General features: G+C 38.1%; 1 protein-coding gene across 1 annotated transcript; it reads left to right on the top strand.

Moving 5' to 3' along the window:
- Positions 1-6817: 6817 nt before the first annotated feature.
- On the top strand, positions 6818-14794 carry LOC104414187 (ABC transporter G family member 40). Its single transcript, XM_039304455.1, is given in 25 exon segments — positions 6818-7209; positions 7531-7651; positions 8263-8351; positions 8733-8817; positions 8915-9074; positions 9183-9259; positions 9464-9517; positions 9599-9689; positions 9758-9844; positions 9847-10058; positions 10162-10443; positions 10527-10843; positions 10935-11095; positions 11162-11270; positions 11375-11520; positions 11599-11715; positions 11856-11989; positions 12118-12462; positions 12612-12902; positions 12996-13079; positions 13165-13298; positions 13390-13617; positions 13694-13865; positions 13968-14222; positions 14330-14794. Coding segments are annotated over 25 exon segments (4341 nt in total). The 5' UTR covers positions 6818-6880; the 3' UTR covers positions 14591-14794.
- The last annotated feature ends 453 nt before the right edge of the window (positions 14795-15247 follow it).

The raw sequence follows: 15247 nt of genomic DNA on the forward strand, positions 1-15247 counted from the left end.
TAGGTTATGGTTATACATCTAATGCTTATGAATACAAAGACGTACGAAAAAGTAAGAGAAGAGAAATCAAACGAAAAAATCTGAACATGAGCCAGGAATTCGATAAAAAGGAAAATAAAATATATGGGGATCATGTCCTAAGGCTGAGCCTTAGCCTGATTTTTCTTCCTGGTGGGTGGAAATTGGGAAGCTTTTTTAAATTTGTCAACTCCCAAGAGTTTGCAGGGACTTGATTATGAGTCAAACATGGTGTCGTGGCTTTAATCTTAGGTTTTGGAGGTATGACTTAAAATGCGGGAACTTTTGTATTATCTCCCCATTTGTTCTCTAAATTTGTTGAGCATGAGAATTATGTTCTAATTCAAAATCTCTAGTGGTTAAACTGGTTGTGCCATTTTAGTAGTACAATCCTACTTTTTGTCAATTTATTCTCATAGTTGCGTGTAGGAGCCGCTGGGGATGAATTATCCGGCTCCGAATTCATCTCAATACCTTCATATTACATCGCATCATGAATTTGGGAATAAATTTCAATTCAGGCTAAATAATGCAGTGGGGCATCCATAATTTAATTGGTGCTCATCACAGAACTCTTGAAACGTGCAGTATGTTACAATTAGTTACAAAATCAACAGCCTCGAATTCGTTGCTATGATCATTGCTTCGAAAGATTTGTGATTCTTGAAAATTGTCAAATCATCTTAGGCAACATTTGATTGTTTAGATTTTTAGTCGGGAATAGACTAGATATAATATGACATGAAATTGAGATATTTTGCTATTTCCTATCTTGGTGAATCATTATAATAAATTTAGATATATTCATATCATATCATGTATATTGTTTGGTATAAATGACATATCAATGTAAACAAATGTAATGGTTGTAAAAATAAAGATGGTATTTCTTACGACACTCTAGCCTACTTAATTGTTATTTGATTTTTTTCCCTCTTTTCTAATTGTTTTCTTGTTAATTTCTTTTTCCCTTCCATCATTCTCTTATAAATTTATATTAAATAATAAACTGTACTAATATACCTAAAATATGTAATAAATATAAATATATATTTAATTATTATATATTGAAATTATATTATAAGGTAGAATTAAATTGAATAACTAAATAAAAATAAGATTAAATTGAAAAATAAATTTTTTGTTATGGATATTAGAAATTTTATCCACATTTATTTTACATTCCTTATATCTCTCTTATATCCGAGACTTTATCTTATCTTAAGTAGACACAAACACGATATAAGATAAATTTTATTTTATCTTGAATTTTATTCTAACTGTCAAACATAGCCTTATAACTTTAAAATCTAATAGTCTCAAAATATTAAATTAGAGTTTGGCGAACAATTTTTTTTTATTATGATCAATTTTCTTTTTTATGGTTCCAAAACTATCCACGTAAATTTAAGTTTTTAAAATAGTGATTGTACTTTAGTGAATGACTCATCAGACATGGATCACATGTTCAATTGAACCCAAGATCCATCTTAAGTTCCATAGGCAGAGGTGGGTCCAAGGATATTTAGCGCCGACTTCATTTATGACGAGCTGTGCTTTGTTGAACTTTCACATTGATTTTATCGATTTCTCCCTCAAGATTTTACTGTTCATTTTCACGCGTGTCTTTCGTGTTCTAGCCCAAGCACTTCCAAAATCTAAAAGTCTAAGTTTGTCACTATTTAATAAATAGTTTGTCAATGGACCATCTTGTCTTGAAAACCCCATTGAAACCTAATTGAATTCAGACAGGCCGATAGCTCAAATCAATTATTTGTCAATGACCCATCTTATCATAATTGACGATTATCTTTTGAGTCATTTTATTTTTTCATAGCAAAATGTTTGGGTGAAAGGGAGAGGGTTAATATCACTAAAATCCTTAAATTGATATATTCTTGACTAATTTATTCAAAACTAATTTTTTTTTAAACTAGTACAAAAATTTACTTTAACTAATTTTTGATCACAAAATTTCCAAATTTATACATTTGTGATAAATTTACTTTCAATTAGTTTTCTTTAAATTGGATTAATACTATGAAATGGTAAAACCCTAAATGGATACATCCATTAGCTGTTATGTGTCATCAAATTCAGTAATTTGATGGTAAAATTTATGAATGTTTTTTGCATCAATTTATGATTTTTTTGACGTCAAAAAATTAGTTTAAAGATAAATTTATCATAAATATGCAAGTTTGGGATTTTTTGCAATACTATCTTAAAAGTAGATTACTCCATTTCAAGATGAGGGCATGTTGCTGGCTTACTTTGAGGACTTATACTGGACCTGCATTTCGCTTATTAACGGGAGATTGCTAACAGTGAGAATCAAACCTAAGCATAATCAGTACAGAGTGTTCGATCCTTAACAGCTAAGCCAACCGCCTTCAGCTGGAGTTATTTTGATTCCTGGTCGTGTGAGCGTTCCTCTCTTTTGTCCAAAATGCGTTTCACATGTTGAGGGGGAAAGGCTAGGAAAGTGACGACGAAGTCAGATCAAGGCTAGGAAAAGTGACGACGAGGTCAGATCAATCTGGTCCTTTTTTCTGCTTCGTCCAAGGAGAGCAGTTGGCACAGCTACCGAACACCTTTCGCGTGTCTGGCGTGATCCTCCGAGTGCTGTTGTACTTGCAGATGACGACATGCATTACTGTTGGTACTCTCGACCGTGGAACCTTCCTCACCACGCGTGCTGTCCCTAGCTAATTTGCTTCTTTAGCAAGGCAAATTGGCTTTAATATGGTTATTTTAGAACTCCTGCACTAAGTTGTTAATTTCAATTTTATTACGTAGGCATCCTATTTTTCAGTCTCATCGATACCATTTTATTCTTTTAAGGCTCAGTTTACTTCACAAAAAATCTTTCTCAAAAAATGAATGATTTTAAAAATATTTTTTAAAGAATAATTGTCTATATCACTTGCAAAATGAATACATTAAAAATATTTTCATTGTTCACGATAATGTTTAGGCAAAATAATTGTTGATGATGAAAATATTTTTCATTAACTAGCTATTTCAAGTAATATAAGCAATCATTTTTAGGAAAATATTTTCCAAATTATGCATTTTTCGCAAAACAAGAATACTCTAATTAACCATTTATTTTAATTTTCTTATCACCAATACAATATAATATGATCTTTGTTGTGCTTACTCTGGTCCAAATTATTTTCTATAATGGCATAGATGGTTCCACTAGTTGTAAGAATAGTTTGAGCTTCTTGATGTATCAATACACCATTGTAGGTGTCTAAAACCTTTTTGCGCTACTTTGTCAATGGACACTAATCAAAGGTAGCCACGAATTTTTAAAAGTGTTGAACACATTAGAGGACGCCAAAATGATATTTGCTACAAAGAGTGCAAATGCGAAGATGTAATTCAAAGACTATTTCAGGTGTTCATGTATCTACAAATGACAACATGCACTATAGGGGTGAGCGTGGTTCCCGGGTAGAACCGGGAACCGGAGAACCGAACCAGAGGGGTAATCTAGCAAGCATCCATGCTTTCAATTGCTTCAAGTAAACTGTCCCTGCATTGAATTGCATTTGATTTCCTTACTACTTGCAAAATCTGGAAGTTTGTTCTAAATACGTTATGCTCTTTGGAATGTGTCAAGGAGATCAATCGAAAGGGCGAAAAATGAATAATATGTGAATGCCGTTACACCTGATTGCTGATTATGGATCGGTTTACCTATTGATAAGATACTAAAATAAGAAAATATGCTTGACGGTTGTAATCAATGTCGAATGTACTGAATTTTCTCTCCGTTTTTCTTTTCTCGTCTTCATGCAGATTTGTAAGTTTTGTTAGGACACCTGAAGTTCTAGAAAGATTTGTCACATTAGAGAGGGAGGTTTCCCAGATACAAGAATCAATCCTATCCAATGAAGCTCAGAACATCGATATGGCAATGGAAGGTAGGGTTGGCATTACATGCTTGAATACCCTGACCTTGAGCAGGACTTTCTGAATTTACGTAAAAAATTTGGTCGACCTGCTTGGTGCTGACTGTGAGCAGGTTTTTCTGGAAAAGAAAAATGTAATTTAATTGCCTTGCATTATTTATTTATTTATTTATTTATTGTAGAAAGCACAAAGTTTTCTTAATCAAACCTTGCCTTAATGAATTGCAAATTGATTTTGGCATTAATTTATTCCTAGCTGCTGATAAGCTGAAAGCTCTGTACTCTCTTTTTGACAGGAAATGCGTCAGTTTCTGAGGGAAACTTCACAAAGTCATCTGTGTCCTATAAGGTATGTGATCGTTCTAGCAAATAATGGAGTATCATGCGGTAACATCAGATTATGATGGTGGACATCTGTGTTGTGATGTTGCTTCTCAGTCCAAAGCAAAATATGATGGAGCTGATGATGCGTCACTGCCTCGGAAGAAAATTCCAAGTAAACTACCTTGTCAACAGTATTTGGTCAAAGCATCTCCGAGCTCATTGACTATTTCACTCTGGATGGTGACAGGGTCCATCTCCAGCGGGTTCTGGAGACTCGAAAGGCAGTGCTTCGGAAGGAGCAAGCAATGGCTTATGCTCGTGCAGTAGTTGCTGGGTTTGAATTGGAGCATATAGATAATCTCATATATTTTGTTGAGGCCTTTGGAGCTTTGCGTTTGAGGTATGGGTTAAAAAAGAAGTCTGTTACTGCAAAAAATAAATGAAGATGCCAATTTTACCCTAGCGATTCGATTGAAGAAGGCATTTTATCTGAGATATGCGGACGTAAAATGAGGAATGCACGACTCCTTTGTTTGCTAAGACGTGGAAGTTACCGTAAAGTATGCACGTACGTTATAATTCAAATCTGAAAATGAATAAAAAAAAAGGAAAAAAGAAAAGAAAAAGAAAGAACCTGTTGGAACTTGGAACCGACCCTAATGAAACCGACCTTAGAACCCGTGACAGGGTAGGTTCCATGTTCTTGGTTCCGACGAATAGGTTCCAGTTTCCAAAAATGAGGAATCTATAGGAGGGGTAGGTTCCAAGTTCCAGACGGAACCGAACCGGAACCTGAAACCGCTAGTGCTAATAAGGGTTGGCACCATTGTCCAAAGAACCTCCCTAGCCACTAGTGCTATTAAGGGTTGGTTTGATAACGCTTCTATTCCGGAGAATAATTTCTTTTTAGAAATAGTGTCTTTTTATTTCTATTATCCGAAATAATTTCTTATTAAAAGAACGCATTAGGTAACTACACAAAATTTATGTTCTCGAAATGGAAAAAGAATAAGAATGAGTATGGTACGATTCACAGGTATTTTTGTAATGTAAAATTTCTTTCAATTTTTTTCTTATTCTTCCTTATTGCCACCGCCCATTGCTGCCTGTTGTCACTTGCTACTGACGGCCTCTACCGCTGGCTGTCGATCGCCGCCGCAGCTTGTTGCCACCGACTGCTGCTGTAGCTTGTTGCCACCAATCGCCGCCGTCAATTGGCTGCGGCAATGGCAATCATCGGCGGTGAGCGATGGCAAGCGGCAATGGTTATCGGTGGCGAGCAACGACGATCGATGGTTTGCGGTACTTGTCGGCGGTGGTCGACGATCGGCAGCGATAGTTGGTGACAGTTGGCCGAGGTTGGCTAGCAACGGTTGGCCAGTTGGCAGGCGGCGACGGATGGCCGTCAGTGGTGGTTGGCTGGTGACAAGTAGTAGCAAGATTGTGGATGTGAATAATCATGCCTTTTCTCTCTCGCTAGATCAATCATTTTTTGGTTAATCTATCCCGTCAACAACACTCTGACTAGTTTGGATTTCTTGTCATAGTCGATTTTATGAGCTTCTTTGATATTGGAGGTTCAGATCATGTCAAAATCTTGGATTGATTATTGGAGGTTTGTCCATTTGTGCATTTCGATTTTAGCAGTGAATCCTGATAGATTCTTACAATTTCTGTTTGTGCATTTACATCGATATGATAGTTCCTACAATCAATAAATGGGGTAGAATATGAAAACATCCGCTCTATTATTGTGGTTCACTAATAGTAAAATTCATTAATTTCAATCTCAAATTATCTAGTCCTATCCTTATTTGAAATTCAGATGACCAAATATAGCCTTATGGAATAATATAACGAACATAACTTTACAATGATCCCAGCATCCCAATCGGTTTATTGTCTTTTTAAAAAAAGATTTGGCCTTTTATTCTTTATACTCTCACATTTTCTCTAATTAAATTCTCGTTATTTAATTTATCTACTCAAATCCTTTTACTTTCATGAGTAATTAAGCAAGTCCCTCTAACACCAAACCCAACTAATTTTAGTTGACGTGTGTGATACAGATAAAATGTGAATCTCCACGTGGACGTATGTGGAAAAATTTAGCATATGTAGACAGCATGAGTATAATACGGATGAATTTTGGCCAATATAGACTCTCACATGGATATCCACCCTGGAAAAATTTTCTGCGTGTTGCGCTAAGACGTTGTCCAAGGGCCACGTCCATTGGACTTGGGTAGACTGGGCGGTCCAAGGATTCGATTAGAAGATTTGTGAAAATTAAAGGATTTAATTTTATAAATAGAAAATATAGAAGTTCAATTGAAAAAAAAAAGCGTAAATATTGAACTGAAGAATATTTATGTGCTCGCTCAATCTCTCTATATAAACTCCATTTTCACGCCTGTCTACCCCGTCTCTCTCTTACTTATGTGCTCGATGCAATGAGCCAATTTTCATACGTAATTACACAAGCGCACATCAGCTACGAAACGCTGTCACCTCCCCCTCCTCCTCCTCCTCCTCCTCCTCTTCTTCTTCTTCTTCACTTCTTGTGTTTTGAAAACAGAGCAAGAGCAGCGCTTTAGCAGATACCATCATCATCCATGGATGGAGGAGATATATACAGAGCAGGCAACAGCCTGCGCGCGACCAACTCCACCACGTGGAGGAACCATGCATCGATAGCGGATGTGTTCTCGAGGTCTTCGCGCGATGAGGATGACGAGGAAGCTCTGAGATGGGCTGCTCTCGAGAAACTCCCCACCTTCGAGCGTCTCCAGAAAGGGATTCTGACGGCCGGCGGCGGGGCTAACCAAATCGATATCTGGAACCTGGGCTTTCATGACAGGAAGAGATTGCTTGAGAGGTTAGTGAGGGTCACTGAGGAGGACAACGAGGGCTTCTTGCTGAAGCTCCGGAACCGCATTGACAGGTACGATCTCTGTTTGCTCTGTCTTTGGAACCTCTGTTTGTGGGTTTTCTGAGTAAAAAGGAAAATGTTTACCAAATTTGCCACGTTTCTTGGCATGGAGTCTGTTAGATTCCCGAGAAAAATCTTTACCAAGGAAAATCCTTATCATGCCCCTGAAAATTTTGTCGTCCAGAATGGTGGGAATCGTTCCTTCATGATTCATGCATGTTTTGTCTTTTTCGCGGTAAAGTTGTCCTGGTACTGTAAAGATGTAATTAATTAATTAATTATTTATTTATTTTAGGCTTGAATAATTGTGGTTTTTGGTGAGTCTGGTCGCAGAGTTGGAATTGATCTTCCTACAATTGAAGTCAGATTCGAGCATTTGAAAGTGGAGGCAGAGGCTCATGAAGGAAGCAGAGCTTTGCCCACCGTCATTAATTTCTGCACTAGTATTCTAGAGGTAAGCTAGCAACCACCTAAATATGTGGAATATAAAAGCCAAAATGGCAGCTCCATTTTTGTTAGGATCCTAATTCATCGATATGGACTTCAATATGTGATTTTTATGGCCTTGGCTCTCTCACCTCGATAGCTATCCATTGAATTGTAGAGAGAGCCCGAGACCATATAAATCACACATCAAAGCCCATACCATATATGTGAGATTCGAGCCCCATCTCTTGCAATTAGGATCATAACGATCAACCATGCTCCACGATCGCGGCGCACACAAAGGGTTAGCTTTTGTACTAGCCCTTTAGCTAGTCTCGGGCAAACACTACAATCCTTGTGTCACCACCCGTGCCGCTCAGTTGCAATTGGGAGAGATGACAAATGGCTTTTGTATCCATTGATATTGACTTTAGGAGAATTAGAGCCTAGAAGCTAGCTATTGAAGGGGAGGATCCTAGCAAAATATAGACCACACATCCAAAGTCCTATACTAGTGAGTCAAACAATTTGCAATAAAGATCATCCAACTAAAATGATATTCAATAAATTGATTGGATGTTCTGATTGGCTTCTTCATTTAACCTTTACTTTTCTTTTTGTTTCTTTCTACCCATGAAGGGCTTCTTGAATTTTCTGCACGTACTTCCTAGTAGAAAGAAGCACTTGACCATCCTTCAAGATGTTAGTGGGATCATCAAACCTGGCAGGTGAGCAAATCAAACCAACTCAAAAACCAGTTCTTCAAGCCTCCAAATTCAACCGAAATAAACTTAATTTTATTTCAGCATGAGTGATTTGGTTCCATCTCCGAGCTAGGTGCTGTATTCAATACATTAGACTTCGTGTAATTAATCAAAGGTCCCAACTAGAAATTGTCACATTCTAGTTGGAAAGAAGTTTTCAACATGTTGATTGGATTACCAATTCAAATTCGATTTGGAACTAATATATTTCCATCTTTCAATGAGAACAAAACCGAATTGAATTGAATTTGGATTTGTCTTTTTTCCTTTATCACAATGGTGGAAAATTAGCTTTACTTTTATTTTTTGGCAAGTTTCTTCTCATTTGGGTGGACAATTTTGTAGGATGACTTTGCTTCTGGGTCCACCTAGTTCAGGAAAGACCACGCTTTTGTTAGCTTTGGCTGGCAAGCTTGATCCTGAACTAAAGGTTAACGCAAGTCACCTTTCATCAAATTTAAGCCCTCCTTTTGTTATACATCAAAATATCATCCAATTATACTAAAAGAGTGAAGATTTTTCCTCAGATGACAGGAAGGGTAACTTACAATGGACATGTCATGAATGAGTTTGTGCCCCAAAGAACCGCGGCTTACATAAGTCAACATGATCTTCACATAGGAGAAATGACCGTTAGAGAAACTTTGGCCTTCTCTGCAAGATGTCAAGGAGTTGGATCACGATACGGTTAGCAAATTCGATACTTTCCTATTTTATGATGTCATATTTGAGTTTGACTTGGACAATTTTTCTTTTTCAAATAAAAAATGCTGATTCCTTTGGCGGCATTTGCAGATATGTTGTCAGAGTTGTCAAGAAGAGAGAAAGCGGCAAATATAAAACCAGATCCTGATATCGATATCTTCATGAAGGTAATTAAACAAGGAGAGGTTGGAGTTGTTTTTCATTTTTTCAATTAAAGAAAGGAGATGAATTAAGTAATCCATAAGAAGAAACTAACGATGAAGTAATGGTTTTGAGTCGGACTCTAGCAAGCATTTTTTTTTTTATGTTTTTTAATTCTTAGACCAACCGGGGTGTTTGGTTTTTCTAATGCAATGAGTCTAATTCCACAGGCAGTAGTAACAGAAGGTCAAGAGGCTAATGTCGTCATTGATTATATCCTCAAGGTAACTATGACAAAAATTACCACAAAATCATGCAAGCACTTGGTAGTTAGCCGAACTTTAATGCACATGTTTTCTCCATAGATTTTAGGGTTGGAAATATGTGCTGATGTGATGGTTGGAGATGAAATGTTGAGGGGTATTTCCGGAGGACAACGGAAGCGTGTGACCGCAGGTTAGAACTAGAAGCATATCAAACTTTTAGTAAATGAAAATGTTCAATTCTTGACCTATAATTTCTAGGTGAGATGCTGGTGGGGCCTGCCGAGGTATTTTTGATGGATGAGATATCAACTGGGCTCGATAGCTCGACGACATACCAAATTGTCAACTTCTGAAACAATTTATACACATTCTTGATGGAACGGCGGTTATCTCTCTCCTCCAACCAGCTCCGGAGACTTATGATCTGTTTGATGACATTATTCTCCTATCTGATGGTCAAATTGTGTACCAGGGCCCACGTGAACTCATTCTAGATTTCTTTAAATCCATGGGATTCAAATGCCCTAGGAGGAAGGGTGTTGCTGATTTCTTGCAGGAAGTATGTAAAAATATGAAGATTTTATTTCAACAACTTTTGTGAGATGAAAGATACTCTCTGTAGGAAGTGTCTTGCAATAACGTACTTTTCTACCTTTCGATAGGTAACATCAAGAAAAGATCAGCATTAGTATTGGGTACGCAAAGATGAGCCTTACACTTTTGTCACGGTTCGGGAATTTGTGGAGGCATTCCAGTCATTTCATGTGGGAAGAAAGCTCGGGGATGAACTTTCCACTCCATTTGATAAGAGCAAGAACCACCCAGCCGCTTTGACTACCAAAAGATTTGGTGTTGGAATGAAGGATTTGCTTAAAGCTTGCATTTTAAGAGAGTACTTGCTTATGAAAAGGAACTCATTTGTCTACATCTTCAAGGTCTCTCAGGTAAATACCTACTTCATGCTCTTTCAATTCGTTTTAGCCATGAATTGTCTGATATACTTAAACTGACGTGACTTGTTTATTAGCTCATAATTATGGCGTTTATTTCGATGACCCTATTCTTACGGACTAAGATGCATCGGGATACCGTAACTGATGGAGGAGTTTACATTGGTGCCTTGTTCTTCACCGTGATCACGATCATGTTCAATGGAATGTCAGAGATTTCAATGACTATAGCCAAGCTCCCAATTTTCTACAAGCAAAGAGACCTCCTCTTCTATCCCGCATGGGCATATGCTCTACCATCCTGGATTCTAAAAATCCCTATCACATTTGTCGAGGTTGCAGCTTGGGTGTTCATCACCTACTACGTCACTGGATATGATCCAAATGTTGGAAGGTAAGAACTGTGATTATTCTTCAGTGGTAAGATGGAAACTGTAATCTCGTTGTTTTGATTGAGACATTCTACTGTTTATATTGTGTTATAGGTTGTTCAAGCAGTATCTTTTGCTTGTGGCCATTAATCAGATGGCCTCTGGATTGTTTCGATTGATCGCGGCACTTGGGAGAAACTTGATCGTTGCCAACACATTCGGGTCATTTGTGCTGCTCGCACTCGTTGCATTGGGCGGAGTTGTTCTTTCCCGAGGTACTACGAATACTAGAGTTCAGCTTCTTTTTCTTAAGTACTAATCTTGATTTCTTTGAATTGTAGAGGACGTAAAGAAATGGTGGATATGGGGATATTGGACATCTCCTTTAATGTATGGGCAGAACGCCATAGTCGTCAATGAACTTTTAGGATCTAATTGGAATAAGGTAAAGTCTTGTAAATGCTTAATGCCAATATTATGACCTTTCATAGATATAAATCTCTAATTGACTAATTCCTCGTGTTATTCCTTATGATAGATTCCCCAAATTCAAGTACAAACGAACCCCTAGGAATTCAAGTTTTGAAGTCTCGTGGGTTCTTTACTGAAGCATATTGGTATTGGATAGGACTTGGGGCATTGTTTGGGTTCATCATCCTCTTCAACTTTGGGTTTTCGGTGGCTCTCGCTCTTCTTAATCGTAAGTGCTTTTTGCTTTTCTTCTTGTTGAAGTTTCTATCAACAAGAGCTTGCCAACTCAAGCTTCATGTGAATGCAGCCTTTGGCAAATCCCACACGGTAAAATCAGATGATCCTGAGGGCAACAAGAACGTTGATAGAATAGAAGGATCAATTCAGTTGCAATCTCGAGGCTCTAGTCTGAGAAATGGATCTGGTATGAAGTCCTAGTAGTTAATATCTTTTCATTTTCTATGATTTAGCAGTAGTTAAGACCTGAAAGGGGTGAACAAAAGGCTTTGGTCCATTAGGGGTTCATGTTACTTCTTTGCCTATCTTTTCTATTGGGTCTTGTAGGGAGGTCATCCAAGCCTACACCCCCATGGCCTGAGACAGCTGTTGCCGCCAATACGAAAAGAGGAATGGTGCTCCCATTTGAGCCGCACTCAATTACTTTCGATGAAATAACTTATTCAGTTGATATGCCACGGGTAATTATCTTAAGTTATGAAAAATTTGAAGATAATACTTCATTGATATATCATCATAATAAATCATAAGTGTTAAAGCTCAAATGTTCATCCAAAGTATGATTAAGTGTTTGTTGTTATCTTGTTAGGAAATGACGAATCAAGGTGCTCCTGAGGATAGATTGGTGCTCTTGAAAGGTGCAAGTGGTTCTTTTAGGCCAGGCGTTCTTACTGCTCTAATGGGCGTTAGCGGTGCTGGTAAAACTACTCTAATGGATGTGTTGGCTGGGAGAAAAACCGGAGGATACATCAAGGGCAACATAACAATTTCTGGGTATCCAAAGAATCAAGATACATTTGCTCGGATTTCTGGATATTGTGAACAAAACGATGAACAAAACAACATCCATTCACCTCATGTTACTGTCTATGAGTCCTTAATTTACTCGGCATGGCTGCGTTTGCCTCCTGGCGTGGACGACCAAACCAGAAAGGTTTGCTTCTAATACCACAATATATTTCTACCAGGATTGCCTTCTTAACTTAAAACAAATTGTGGAAGTGCTTGCTGCTTTGTTGGCTCTGTAGTTTAATTGAGGATCAATTTAATTCAAATCACTTATAACGGACAAAAATGTTGTAGCTGTTTGTTGAGGAAGTTATGGAACTTGTGGAGCTAAATCCGCTGAGACAGGCCTTGGTTGGTTTGCCTGGTGTGGATGGTCTATCCATCGAGCAACGCAAAAGGCTGACCATTGCAGTTGAACTAGTCGCAAACCCCTCCATCATTTTCATGGACGAACCTACCTCAGGGCTTGATGCAAGAGCTGCTGCTATTGTCATGAGAACAGTTAGGAATACAGTGGACACAGGGAGAACAGTCGTATGCACAATTCACCAACCAAGCATTGATATATTTGAAGCTTTCGATGAGGTGAGTTATGTCAGTCAACACATTCAAAATACAAAAAGTCTGTTTGTAGCACACTTAAACTTAGAAGATATTGCATTTTCACTTGCTCTGCAGCTTTTCTTAATGAAGCGAGGGGGACAAGAGATATATGTCGGCCCTCTGGGTCGTCATTCTTCTCATCTAATAGAGTATTTTGAGGTACAGAATGTTTCCCTCATATATTATGGCTTCAATTGTACTTTTCTTTCCCTACATGAATCACCATGGTATCTTCAAAATGAAGGGAATCCAAGGAGTTAGTAAAATCAAAGATGGCTATAATCCAGCAACTTGGATGCTCGAAGTTACAAGCCCAGCACAAGAACTCACTTTAGGTGTCGATTTTTCTGATCTATACAAGAACTCAGATTTGTACAGGTGGGTTCATCGTATATATTAAGGTCCATCTTTAAGTCTTGCCATTAACCTGTAAGATGTCGATGGGAAAAAACATTTTTGTGATTTTCAGGAGAAACAAGGCTTTGATTGAAGAGTTGAGCATACCTCCTCCAAATGCTAAGGACCTCTATTTCCCGACTAAGTATTCTCAGTCAACTTTCACCCAATTGATGGCTTGCTTATGGAAGCAACATTGGTCTTACTGGCGGAATCCGCCGTACACGGCTGTTCGGTTCCTCTTCACCATCTCCATTGCCATAATGTTTGGGACTATGTTTTGGGACCTCGGCTCTAAAACGTAAGTTCTGCCTAGAGTGTCAATATCTGCCTCATTCATTCTCGAAGTTGTGTGTTTCTTAATGTTAAGTTCGCAGGACTCGGAGTCAAGATTTGTTCAATGCGATGGGATCTATGTATGCGGCTCTTGTCTTCCTTGGAATCCAAAATGCATCTTCTGTGCAACCGGTTGTTGCAGTGGAGAGAACGGTTTTCTATAGAGAGCGAGCTGCAGGGATGTACTCGGCCCTACCATATGCATTAGCACAGGTAAAATTGCTTCCAAATGATTTCGGGTACACTTATTCTAAATGGTGTTATGTATGAATCAATACTAGAAAGTGGCTTATGCGATTCATCTTTATTTTCTAGGTTCTAATTGAAGTCCCTTATGTCCTCGTGCAAGCTATATCATATGGTATCATAGTTTATGTAATGATTGGATTCAAATGGAGCGTTGCAAAATTTTTCTGGTATCTATTCTTCAAGTTCTTCACATTGTTGTATTTCACATACTATGGTATGATGGCCGTGGGCATGACCCCAAACCACCACATCGCTTCCATCGTCTCTTTGGCATTCTATGCCCTATGGAACCTCTTTTCAGGTTTCGTCGTGCCAAGGACTGTAAGTTCTATAGCAACCTATTGATTTTCATGTTTATGCTAATTTTGTTTTCAACATGAACTGTGATGCCTTATTTGTGAACATCCTCATGACTACTTTTTAAACAGAAAATACCTATATGGTGGAGATGGTTCTACTGGGTGTGCCCCGTTTCTTGGACTTTATATGGATTGGTGGTCTCTCAATTCGGCGATTTGACAAATACGCTTGAAGACACTGGGGACACAGTGGAAGAATACATGAGAGATTACTTTGGTTATCGACACGATTTTTTGGGCGTGATTGCTGCGATGATGATAGGATTCACAATGCTTTTCGCATTCGTTTTCGCCATTTCCATCAAGATACTCAATTTCCAGAGGCGGTAGACTTCAGTATCGCCTCGATCGGCAAAACAAATGTGTTTCTCTATTAGAAAATGATATCTAATTACTATAGCAAGTATATGTATTTTTTTGCTTTTCTAGCAACTCTCTACATCTTTTCGATCATATGGATCTTTCCTGGGAGACCGATTAAATTGGGAATTATGCTGCAGCAAACGAACATTCTTATGCAATATTGTCTTCCGTTTGTGTACATGGTCTGCAGATGCTTCAAGCATATGTATTGTTGGGCCTCCACTTAGGCCCAAGAAATTTTGTATGTTCATTTAGGGTGTGCATGGCAATGTTTTTATTCGAGGGAACTATTTCTTTTTAGAAATTTTTTTTTGAGTAAAATAGTGATGTTTGGTAACTATACAAAATTTATATTCTTGGAATAGAAAAAAATAGAAATGCTTTTGGTACAATTTATAAATTTTTGTATTTTTTCGATTTTTCTTCTTACTTACGGATCACTAACCGCCGCTTGTTGCCACATAACTATCGCTTGCCGTTGTAGGACTGTTGATTGTCACCACCCACCACTACCGCAGGACCATTGTTCACAGACCATTGGCTGCCGCCCCCTCCCACGGCCACTCGTTTGCCTGGCAATTGGCGGCAACGGTTGGTGGTCCTACGGCGGCAGCTGATGGTCAT

Source organism: Eucalyptus grandis, chromosome 11 (assembly GCF_016545825.1).
Source record: "Eucalyptus grandis isolate ANBG69807.140 chromosome 11, ASM1654582v1, whole genome shotgun sequence".
Lineage (NCBI taxonomy): Eukaryota > Viridiplantae > Streptophyta > Magnoliopsida > Myrtales > Myrtaceae > Eucalyptus > Eucalyptus grandis.